Source organism: Cetorhinus maximus, chromosome 4 (genome assembly GCF_964194155.1).
Source record: "Cetorhinus maximus chromosome 4, sCetMax3.hap1.1, whole genome shotgun sequence".
Taxonomy (NCBI): domain Eukaryota; kingdom Metazoa; phylum Chordata; class Chondrichthyes; order Lamniformes; family Cetorhinidae; genus Cetorhinus; species Cetorhinus maximus.
In genome coordinates, this window is record NC_135882.1 from 177,741,454 (window position 1) to 177,754,074 (window position 12,621).

Genomic DNA, 12,621 nt, shown 5'->3' on the forward strand with positions numbered 1-12,621 from the left:
CACACACACACACCCCGACACTCACACACACACCCCGACACTCACACACACACACACACACACACACCCCGACACTCTCACACACACACACCCCGACACTCTCACACACACACACACCCCGACACTCTCACACACACACACCCCGACACTCATACACACACACACACACCCCGACACTCTCACACACACACCCCGAAACTCACACACACACACCCCGACACTCACACACACACACCCCAACACTCTCACATACACACCCCGACACTCTCACACACACACCCCGACACTCACACACACACACACACACACACCCCGACACTCTCACACACACACACCCCGACACTCACACACACACCCCGACACTCACACACACACACACACACACACCCCGACACTCTCACACACACACACCCCGACACTCTCACACACACACACCCCGACACTCTCACACACACACACCCCGACACTCTCACACACACACACCCCGACACTCTCACACACACACACCCCGACACTCACACACACACACCCCGACACTCACACACACACACACACCCCGACACTCATACACACACACACACACCCCGACACTCTCACACACACACACCCCGACACTCTCACACACACACACCCCGACACTCTCACACACACACACCCCGACACTCTCACACACATACACCCCGACACTCTCACACACACACACCCCGACACTCACACACACACACACACACCCCGACACTCACACACACACACACACCCCGACACTCACACACACACACAACCCGACACTCTCACACACACACACACACCCCGACACTCACACACACACACACACACCCCGACACTCTCACACACACACACACCCCGACACTCACACACACACACACCCCGACACTCTCACACACACACACCCCGACACTCTCACACACATACACCCCGACACTCTCACACACACACACCCCGACACTCTCACACACACACCCGACACTCTCACACACACACACCCCGACACTCACACACACAAGTACCCTGACACTCACACACACACGTACCCCGACACACACACACACACACACACACACACCCCGACACTCACACACACACACAGACATTCTCTTAAGGAGTGATCTAATTGAGGTCTTTAAGATGATTAAAGAAATTAATAAAGTAGATAGAGAGAAAATATTGTAGGATGAGACCAGAACAAGTGGACATAATTTTAAAATTCGAGCTAGGCTGTTCATAGGTGATGTCAAGAAGCACTTCTTCACACAAAGAGGAATGGAAATCTGGAACACTCTCCCCCCCCAAAAACCTGTTGCGGCCAGAGGTCAATTGGAAAGTTCATAGTGAAATTTATGGATCTTTGGTTAAATGGATTACAGGTTATGGAAACAAGGCTGTCAGTGCAGTTAAGGTACAGGAGGTGAACCATGATCCAATTGAATGTCAGAACAAGCTCAAATGGCCTCCTGTTCCTAGCCCAGTGTGGATTGGGAACTGAACATAAGGAACTTTGTGCTTTGTAGCACTGATTGTCAAGGTGCTTTGCACAGTGAGTCATTGAGGGAGACCCATAAAGGGCAGTTTTCATCTCTCCACAATTCAAGGCTCTGATTAGTAGGTTGGGGACAGGGAGACTAATTTTGATTTCAGTGACTGTAATATTTAATTCAGTATATATATATTTTTAATCCCTGACTGCCTTTACTAGCGAGTGTTCACTCATCTGTTCATCCTAGTTACCATGACACAAAAAGTGTGATGATCTGCATTGGGATCACTGCCTTGGTCTGTCTTGCAGTCAGCATCTTCTCCTTCCAGACAAAGGTACGGTGAACTTATTCCTGGCATGTTGGCTTCGCTGCCAAGGTTGCGTTTATTGCTCATCCCAAGTTGCCTTGAGCTGATAAGGGTCTTCTGAGGGAGGCAACAGTCAATGCACAAGAGCACAGAGGGTAGCACAGTTGGAGGGTCTGAGAATCAGAGAATGAGTACTGAGGGAATGTTGCACTATCAGAGGATCAGTTCGGAGGAAGCGCTGCACTGTGCATGAGATGTGAAACCAAGGCCCCATCTACCCTCTCAGGTGTTGAAGATTTCATCCTCCCACTGTCTTGTTCAACACTCCTCCCTCAACCAATATTACCAGAACCGATGAACTGCCCAATAAAAGTAACATACTGCAGATGTTGGAAATAAAGAAGTCATATTGAACTCAAAACGTTAACTCTGTTTCTCTCTCCACTGATGCTCCCAGACCTGCCAGATTTTTCTGGCACTTTCTCATTTTTATTTCAACCGGCGTGGACCTGATTGGCCAAGGGCCTCGTCCCATGCTGTAAAATTCTGACTCTGTGAACTGTCCATTTTGCTTGATGCACTGTGTGTGGGATCTTGCTGTACAAAAATGGCCTCTGCGCTTACCTGCAGAGCAACAGTAACTGCGCTTTGAAGTCACAGAACCTAGAAGGGGCTAATGGGAGAGGTTGGTGGACAGGAACAGAGATGATTTGCTGGGCAGGGAATGAGAGGGGTCAGTGGGATTGACCAGTGAGCAGGGAGGGCAAGGGGTCAGGGAGAGGGATAGGGAAGGGGAAGGGTTGTGGGAGTCAGCAAACCATGTCCGGTTTTAACCATCCCCTCCCTTTGCCTTCTGGGGCTTATTGCAGTTTTGGCCATTAGTTGGGGAAATTCCTCTCGTTAACTGATGCTTCTTGTTACAGTTTGACTTTACCTCTTGCCATGGACTGATGTTTGGATTAATGATGGTGTTGTTTATCACTGGGCTGATTATGGTCTTCACTGTTCCATTCGGATATGTAAGTAATAAAACCTCAACATGTTCCAACTCCCCGGATGTGAGTATGGCAGGGAGGTGGGCAGGATAAATAAATGATAATGAAATGTTGTTTCCACCACTTGGTACATAGTGAACAGACTCCGAACTATAGAAGTTAGAAATATTTACCTACACAGAAAATTCTTAGAACATTAAATGCTTTACTTATATTCATTCTCAGTGTGGAGTGGGGTATCGCTGGCAAGACCAGCATTTATTGCCCATCCTTAGTTGCCCTGAGAAGATGATGGTGGGTCATCCTCTTGAACCACGGGTAGTGATTTGAGGTGAGAGTGACTGCCCTTACATTAAAGCTGCATTGACCGAGTGTGGCAACAAGGAGCCCGAGCAAAATTGGAGTCAATGGGAATCGGGGAAAACTCACCGCTGGTTGGAGTCATACCCAGCACAAAGGGAGATGGCTGTGTTTATTGGAGGTCGATCATCTCAGTCCCAGGACATCACTGCAGGAGTTCCTCAGGGTAGTGTCCTCGGCCCAACCATCTTCAGCTGTTTCATCAATGACCTTCCTTCCATCATAAGGTCAGAAATAGGGATGTTCGCTGATGATTGCACAATGTTCAGCACCATTCGCGATGACTCAGATACTGACAATATCCAGGCTTGAGCTGACAAGTGGCAAGTAACATTCGCGCCACACAAGTGCCAGGATATAACCATCTCCAACAAGAGAGAGTCTAACCGTCGCCCCTTGTCATTCAATGGCATTACCATCACTGAACCCCCCCACTATCAATATCTTGGGGGTTACCATTGACCAGAAACTGAACTGGACTAGCCATATAAATACTGTGGCCACAAGAGCAGGTCAGAGGCTAGGAACCCTGTGGCGACTAACTCACCACCTGACTCTCCAAAGCCTGTCCACCATCTACAAGGCACAAGTCAGGAGTGTGATGGAATACTCCCCACTTGCTAGGATGAGTGCAGCTCCCACAACACTCAAGAAGCTTGACACCATCCAGGACAAAGCAGCCCACTTGATTGGCACCACATCCACAAACATTCACTCCCTCCACCACCGACACGTAGTAGCAGCAGTGTGTACCATCTACAAGATGCACTGCAGGAATTCACCAAGTCTCCTTAGACAGCACCTTCCACACCCACGACCACTACAACCTAGAAGGTCAAGGGCAGTAGACACATGGGAACACCACCACCTGGAAGTTCCTCTCCAAGCCACTCACCATCCTGACTTGGAAATATATCGCCGTTCCTTCACTGTCACTGGGGAAAAATCCCGGAACTCCCTCCCTAACAGCACTGTGGGAGTACCTACACCACATGGACTGCAGCGGTTCAAGAAGGCAGCTCACCACAACCTTCTCAAGGACACTTAAGGATGGGTGATAAATGCTGGCATAGCCAGTGAAGCCCACATCCTATGAATAAATAAAAAGAAATACAGCGTGGCTACTTGAGATGGTGGAGGTTTGGGACTGCTCCTGAGCAACACTGGTATTCGAGCGTAAGAATAGTCTTCATACCCAAGATGAACTGAGATTGATGGGTTTTTGTTGACCAATGAGTTTCAATGGATATGGATGTAAAATGGACAGAATGAGCTCTATCTTCACTTTCACTCGTAATTTAAATGCACAGAAACAACACAGCCATTCATCTTTAAATATCATAGGCTAATTATCCTAGAATCAGCACAGAGAGAGGCCATGTGGCCCATTGTGCCTGTTGCAGCTCTTTGCAAGAGCTATCCATAGAGTCCCAATGCTCCTGCTCGTTCCCCGTAGCCCTGTGAACTCCCCCACCTTCAATATTGAAAGTTATTATTCAGTCTGCTTCCACCGTCCTTCCAGGCAGTGAATTCTAGATCACAACAACTCACTGTGGAAAAAAAATGTTTAAATTCTCCTCACCTCCCCCTGCCTGACCAGAGTAAACCAGGACAAGCTTCAGAGTGAGTTTTTTTTTATTTGTTCACAGGGTGTGAGTGTCACCGGCTGGGCCAGCATTTATTGCCCATCCCTAATTGCCCCTTGTTCAGAGGGCATTTAAGAGTCAACCACATTGCTGTGGGTCTGGAGTCACATGTAGGGCAGACCAGATAAGGACGGCAGATTTCCTAATGGGCATTAGTGACCCAGATAGGTTTTCATGACAAAAGCAAAATATGGCGGATGCTGCAATATTTCAGCAGGTCTGACAGCAGGTCTGGAGCAGGAAACAGAGTTAATGGTCCAAGTCCCTGCTGAGTTTATCCAGCATTTTCTGTTTAGGTTTTTATGACAATCAGCAGTGGTTTCATGGTCATTATTAGACTTTTAATTCCAGATGTTTAATTGGATTTAAATTCCACCATCTGCCATGGCGGGATTCGAACCCAGGTCCCCAGAGCATTACCCTGAGTGTCTGGATTAACGGTCCAGTGACAATACCATTATGCCACCATCTCCCCAAGGTATTACCTGCATTGAGAGCAGGTGATGCTCAGTGAAGCCTGTACTTGAGCTGGGTTTTTTCCCCAGTAGATGGGGCTGTTTCTGGAGGAGAGGATTCAGAAGAGAACAGTGGAAACTGGTATTTATACTGACCTATAGTAAAACAATAAAACAGTTGTGATTCACAATGTCTTCTACTGCCTGATTCGGTAAATGGACATGATAGCACTTCTCCGGTTCTTTTACCAATTATCTTAAATCTGTCCTCTGGTTACTGACCCTGGAAATGGTATCTTTGTGATTTTGAACAACTCCATTAAATCCCCCTGTTAACCTCCTGCTCTAAGGAAAACAATCCCAGCTTCTCCCGTCTCTCCAAATAACTGAAGTCCCTCATCCCTGGTACCATTCTAATAAATCTCCTCCACACCCCTTCCAAAGTCTTGACATCCTTTCCTAATTGTGGTGCCAGAATTGGACTCAATAACTCAAGTTGTGGTACCAAAATCTGGATTAATGTGGAGAGATGCTTAAAGAAAAGAAAGGTGATTTTAAATCTGTCTTCTCTGGTTGCCAATCATACTGTCAGTGGACCAATTTTCCTTAGTTGTTCTTTCAAAGCCACTCATGAGTGAGTATAACCACATACAGATCTAGTTGAGGGCCTGACCAAGACTTTTTACAGTAAGGATAAGTGAATTTATTTGGGTAACTGGTTTTCATTGGTTGCACGTTGGTGATCTGGTCCCATTCTGAGACTTGATGATTCCTCCTAGGGATAGGAGTATTATGAGTAAGGAGTTTACACTGTAAAGAACAGGACAGCACCAACTGCTAACTGTGCTTTCATTTCAGCTCCCCTGGTTACAGACATTTTATGCAGGACTTGGAGCCATTGTCTTCACTATGGTAAATAAATTACAACATTTTTATTTGTGCCTGCAGCAAACAGAAGAGGGGTTGAGAAGTTAAGATGATTAATTGCAGTTTTCTCTAGTGTTGTGTTGTCTTGTTGCTGAGGATTGGGTGGGTTACACACCCAGGTTACAGCCCCAGTATCGTGCATTCATTTCTTGGACATGGATGAGGGGAGAATGGAGAGCCAAACAGTCCTGGGGCAGGAGATGGGAATATACAAAATGCTAACTCGAAATGCGAGACAGTTTGTTTAGATGGGGTCTATTGTTTCAACCATTCCATGTAAAGATTGTTCCCATTGCCGGTAAAGCTACAGTGATCGTGGATGCATTGTCTCAGATGTAACTATCTGAAGTAAGTATAAGGGGGAAGGATGGATGAATAAATGTAAGTCTCGTGTTTTGTTGTCCATGTGTCACAAACCTTGTGATGGAACGCATTTTTAAAATCCTTTTAAAGGGAAGAGGCATGTAAAGAACCTATTTTTATTTTCCTCGCTTTAAAATTGGACTGTGGCTTTAAAAACGACCATTCCTGTAGTTGAAAGACATGTTCACTGGAACAGGATGAGGAATACCTACAATGTTGCTATCCTGGAACAGAGTGTGCCATAAAAGAACAGGATGGTTCCAGAAAGGAGTCCTGGACTAAGGGGATCTGCCTGACGGCAGCAGGCTCCTGACCAGGTGACCAGGGCTTTGTGTGGTAACAGTGTAGGCAGTACAGCTCCTAGCCTGCAAAGAAGGAAGACCTAAAACCTCTCTCTCCTGTATTTGTAAGATTCCAGTAATTCTGCCATAGTAGCTAGCTGGCTATTCCTCACATCTCTGTAACCTGCTTTCTCTGAAAACCCCTGGAAAATCACCGGTTGAGACATTGAAAAGTCAGTTTTTCAACCAGTGAACCACAGACTGAAAGTGCTGGGACAGCACCTCATGTCATCGACAACAAACTGAGAGGAATTTGGAAGACATCAATCAAAACCAACCCATCAAATCCTGTACTCCAGATTGGTGCTATTGAACTGTTTTATCCCACCCTTAAAATCCTTATTTTGTGTGTCTTATCTGTGCACATGTGTGTGTGTGTGTGTATGTGTACAGGAGTTTAAGAAGGGTGGAGTTTAAGTTATAGTGTTAGAGGTTAGCAGTTCATGTTTCTTTCTTTTGCCACTGGTTAATGACAATTTGTTCAATAAACAGTTATTTTCTTATTAAGTTTACAAACCTGGTGCTCGTATTCTGTTAACCTAAATTAAACAGTTTGGTAGAATTGGGGCAATCTGGTGGTTTGGTCAAACTTTTCACATTTGTCGCGGCTCAGGGAACAGTGGGGCTGATATTACAGCGCACTATCCCCAGTGAGTTGTGACACCAGGGTCAGTACTGAGGGAGCACTGCATGGTTGGATTTCAGTACTGAGGGAGCACTGCACTGTTAGATTTCAGTACTGAGGGAGTGCTGCACTGTTAGATTTCAGTATTGAGGGAGTGCTGCACTGTTGTGTGTCAGTACTGAGGGGGTGCTGCACTGTTAGATTTCAGTACTGAGGGAGTGCTGCACTGTTGCGTGTCAGTACTGAGGGAGTGCTGCACTGTTGCGTGTCAGTACTGAGGGAGCACTGCACTGTTAGATTTCAGTACTGAGGGAGCACTGCACTGTTAGATTTCAGTACTGAGGGAGCACTGCACTGTTAGATTTCAGTACTGAGGGAGTGCTGCACTGTTGCGTGTCAGTACTGAGGGAGCGCTGCACTGTTGCATGTCAGTACTGAGGGAGCACTGCACTGTTAGATTTCAGTACTGAGGGAGTGCTGCACTGTTGCGTGTCAGTACTGAGGAAGCGCTGCACTGTTAGATTTCAGTACTGAGGGAGTGCTGCACTGTTGCGTGTCAGTACTGAGGGAGTGCTGCACTGTTGCGTGTCAGTACTGAGGGAGTGCTGCACTGTTGCGTGAGAGTACTGAGGGAGTGCTGCACCATTGCGTGTCAGTACTGAGGGAGTGCTGCACTGTTGTGTGTCAGTACTGAGGGAGCACTGCACTGTTAGATTTCAATACTGAGGGAGCGCTGCACTGTTGCATGTCAGTACTGAGGGAGCACTGCACTGTTAGATTTCAGTACTGAGGGAGCGCTGCACTGTTGCATGTCAGTACTGAGGGAGCACTGCACTGTTAGATTTCAGTACTGAGGGAGTGCTGCACTGTTGCGTGTCAGTACTGAGGGAGCGCTGCACTGTTAGATTTCAGTACTGAGGGAGTGCTGCACTGTTGCGTGTCAGTACTGAGGGAGCGCTGCACTGTTAGATTTCAGTACTGAGGGAGTGCTGCACTGTTGCGTGTCAGTACTGAGGGAGTGCTGCACTGTTGCGTGTCAGTACTGAGGGAGTGCTGCACTGTTGCGTGTCAGTACTGAGGGAGTGCTGCACCATTGCGTGAGAGTACTGAGGGAGTGCTGCACCATTGCGTGAGAGTACTGAGGGAGTGCTGCACCATTGCGTGAGAGTACTGAGGGAGTGCTGCACTGTTGCGTGTCAGTACTGAGGGAGTGCTGCACCATTGCGTGTCAGTACTGAGGGAGTGCTGCACCATTGCGTGTCAGTACTGAGGGAGTGCTGCACCATTGCGTGTCAGTACTGAGGGAGTGCTGCACCATTGCGTGAGAGTACTGAGGGAGTGCTGCACCATTGCGTGAGAGTACTGAGGGAGTGCTGTACTGTTGAAGGTTATATTTTTCAAATGAGGCAATAAGCTGAGGCCACATCTGCCCTCTTATGGGCAAGTAAATGATCCAACATCATCCCTCGAAGTACAGGAGACCCCTGGACCAACGTTTAGCCCTCAATCAACATCACAAAATCAAAACCGATTAACCGCTCATTATCCTTTGTGGGATGTTGCTGTGTACAAATTAGCTGTTGCATTCCCAACCTTACAACAGTGACTGCACTTCAAAAGCATTTCTTTAATTGCAAAGTGATTTGGGATTTCCTGAGGTACAAAATGTACTTTAGACACACGAGGCTTTCCCTGTAAACTCTGATTCTGTAAATGGCATGTAAAAGTTAATCTAGAACACTGCGGGTAGGACAGGTTCACACTAGTAAGATTGACTTTTAGACAGATATCAGGAGGTTCATCATATGTGGAGACATGTCAGTGCTTAGAGTGGATATAATCCAAAACCCAGGAAAGCATTTAAGAAACAATTATAGACGCAGCAATGGGTTGTGAAGTGTGGTGGCATTGGGGAGTGGAGAGTTTTTCTGGGTTAATTAAGCAAAGGTTTGCGCGATAGCCTCCTTTTTCAATAAGGGTTTTGTGACCTCGTGTGTGTGAGATTCATTAACAGAGGCCTGTTTCCTCCTGGTGAAAGCTGTGAGGTATATCCCTGTTGTTCAGCTGCCATGTTGATTTTGGTCTTCATCTTCCTGTGTTCCTGTCGCAGTTCCTGGCTTACGACACACAGCTTCTCCTGGGGAACAAGCGCTACTCCCTGAGCCCTGAAGAGCATGTGTTTGGAGCACTCTGTCTCTACACAGACATCATCTACATCTTCATGTTCCTCCTTCAGCTGTTCGGGAGTCGGGATTGAGCGGCTCCAGGCTCCTTCCCAATGATTTTATATCTTGTCTTCAGCTGCATTCTGTATCTTTTCGTTTTATCTTTGCATTGTGTTTTGAAGCAACCACAGACCCCCACCCCCCCTCCTTTTTCCCACCCACCCATGAGATCAGTGATCATTTTGGCCCTTTTATTCAATTCTCCAACCTTGGAAGTACAATTACTAAGATTTTAGCCTTAAACCGCAAGCTAATATTCCTTTTTGCTCATGGTTCCGCTTCCTTCACAAGTGCTTTGTTATGTCAAAGTGTGATGTACAGAGCCCTGTCAATGGTGCTTGCCCGGGTTGGGAAAGCTTCTGGGAAAACAGCCAGTCTTGGAACAAAACCCACGTCAGAACACACTGATTAAACCCCTCCCAATTAACTACTGAAGACCCTTCCAACCTGTTTTGAGTTATTAGTAGAAAAGGTATGCAGCAGGGACAGCCCAGTACAGTCACATCCTTTTTGCTCCTAAACTTTTTCATGTTGCCTTTGTCTATCCGCTGCAAAGACACTGACTCCTGTTGGGGTGGGGGGCACAAGTGCCAGATGCCCTCTGATACCTCAAACAAAGTGGCTTATTTCACTATTCGACTTGGGTCGGCATCACAACCACACTTTCTCTCTGGTAGGGGTTGTGAAGAGTAGTCATTTCTGGCCTCAGGCTCCCTTTCAGTCATTGTACCCCCTAACTCCACACAGACCAGCAGACACAGCCCGAGCATCTCCGTTCCATCAGTTTTTTTAATAACTAAAGCTGGATTTCGGTTTTAACATTTCAAAATGTACAGAGATAAGTCTAAGTTCTTATAAATTATTGTTTGTATTTTGTGTGATGTAATGCATGTCCCAGGCTCCATTGTCTGGTGGAATTCTAGCTATTTCTGCTTTATATATATAAATATATATTTTTTGGTATTAACCGGCAGTTTTAATAAGCTGAAACATGGGTTCAGCTTGAGCTTCTCAGCATAAGTCCCTGTGATAAAACAGCACCAAAATCTGAACTGTTCCACTCAATACCATTTCCTGTCCCTGACATTCGGTGCCCAGCCCTCTCGCCTCGCTGGCTCCAGCGCACCATGGTTATCACTGAACTGACAGTGGTGATTCCAGCCCCCATCTCCCTTCCATGGAGCAGAGTTGGCAGTAACTTGCTGATGTGTTTCTGTTCAAGTCTCACTAGCTCTGCCACCTCTGACTCCACTGCCTCACCGGGTGCCCACAGCGAATTGGAGTTGGCTGTAGCACTGGCAGTTTGGTTGTGCTTGCATCAGCCGTCTGGGTGCCGTTTAATGTCGGGCTATCCAGATTTGTAAAGTGGGAGAGTCAGCAGCCTCAGCTCTCCACCAAATCTTCTGCAGGCTGCAAAACAATAGCCTGTCCTGAGCCAGCCTCTGTCCTCATACCGAGCTTTCAGTGAACAGCTTGAATAAATAAAAACAAATAAGCCCTTCAGGTATGAGGAAAGACTCAAGTGGGTTAATGTGAAATCTGTGACAGTATTCTCTGAACTTGTGTGCTCTTTGAATTAAATATTGTTACCACCTTTTCAATTGGTTTGGAAGCTTCGTCCTTTCAGTAAGTACAATCACAGTACCGTACAAGAGGCCATTCAGCCCATCATGTTCTTGCTACCTCTTTGAAAGAGCTGTACAATTAGTCCAATTTGACTTGGTCTTTCCCCATAGCCTTTCAAACAAGGGCTGACAGGTTCCCCTCTCGCTCAATTAAGTAAGATTTTTGATACACATCGGAGTTGATGGTTATGGGGGGCAGACAGGAAAGTTGAGACCAGCCATGATCTTACTGAATGGCGGAGAAGACTCAGAGGGCTGAATGGTCTAGTCCTGCTCCTAAGTCCTATCTCTTCCTTCTCTAACAATACTGCTCCAATCTCCCATAACAATCACATAACTTTTCCACTCTCCTGTTCCATTAGTTTTTCAATTCTATCTTACATTTCATCAATCTTCATGTCTGGATGTTCACTTGTAGGCATTTGTACCTGAATGGCAGTAATGTCCAAAGATAGCCCCATGAGTTTCATAAGCAGCAGTCTGTCTGACTTGCATTCCAGTTCACTCACACGGTTAGCGGCTTCCTTGTCTAGCATCACTGCTACTCCCCATTCCATTTCATTTCCTCCTCAGTATATCATTCTCACTTCATCACTAATGAAGTCACCTTCTCCTGTTGACTGTACCTCATAATGTGAGGACATTTTGTTTGGAGTGTTGTTTTGCAAGGATGTGAGACAGATAGGAGAAACCAACTTGTTAAATAGGTTTGAAATATGGATTTGGAGGAGAATAGAAAGGATCAGCTGGACAGAATAAGTTAAAAGAAGTGCTGAGGAGAGTGAATGAACAAAGTAATTTTCTGAACATAATTAGAAAAAAGCACGGAGGCTGGGTAGGGCACATCTCAAGAGGAAATAAACTAGTAAGAGATGTAACTGAGGGAAGATTTTAAGGAAGAGGAAGAGAATATCAATGCTGGATGGAGGGAAAATTGAAGGACATTACTGGCAGAGGACGGAAGGACATGGAGAAGGCTATGAGCCAAGGACTTACCTTTGGGCAGAGCACACATGGTGATGACCTTTTGTTTATAGCCCCTTGTCCTGGTCTCCCCTATACATGGAAATGTCAAAAACTGTATTGTTCCTGGTGCTTAGTACATAGGAACATAGGACTTAGGAGCAGGAGTAGACAATTCGGCCCTTCGAGCCTGTTCCGCCATTTGATAAGATCATGGCTGATTCTGGCTGTGGTCTGAATTCCGCTTTCTTGTCTGAGCCCCATACTCCTTGACTCCCTTGTCTATCAAAAAT

General features: G+C 46.4%; 1 protein-coding gene across 2 annotated transcripts in view; it reads left to right on the plus strand.

Annotated features, from left to right (window-relative positions):
• Nucleotides 1-11,341, plus strand: part of faim2a (Fas apoptotic inhibitory molecule 2a) — a 48,740-nt gene extending 37,399 nt beyond the window's left edge. The window contains exons 9-12 of one of the 2 annotated variants that reach the window (XM_078541176.1): nt 1,743-1,830; nt 2,727-2,822; nt 6,118-6,171; nt 9,626-11,341. In XM_078541176.1, coding sequence (XP_078397302.1) covers nt 1,743-1,830; nt 2,727-2,822; nt 6,118-6,171; nt 9,626-9,772 — 385 coding nt within the window. In that variant the 3' untranslated portion in view covers nt 9,773-11,341. Of the gene's footprint in view, nt 1-1,742; nt 1,831-2,726; nt 2,823-6,117; nt 6,172-6,720; nt 7,258-9,625 lie in introns of those variants that run through there. The other variant, XM_078541177.1, reaches the window with a different exon arrangement.
• The last annotated feature ends 1,280 nt before the right edge of the window (nt 11,342-12,621 follow it).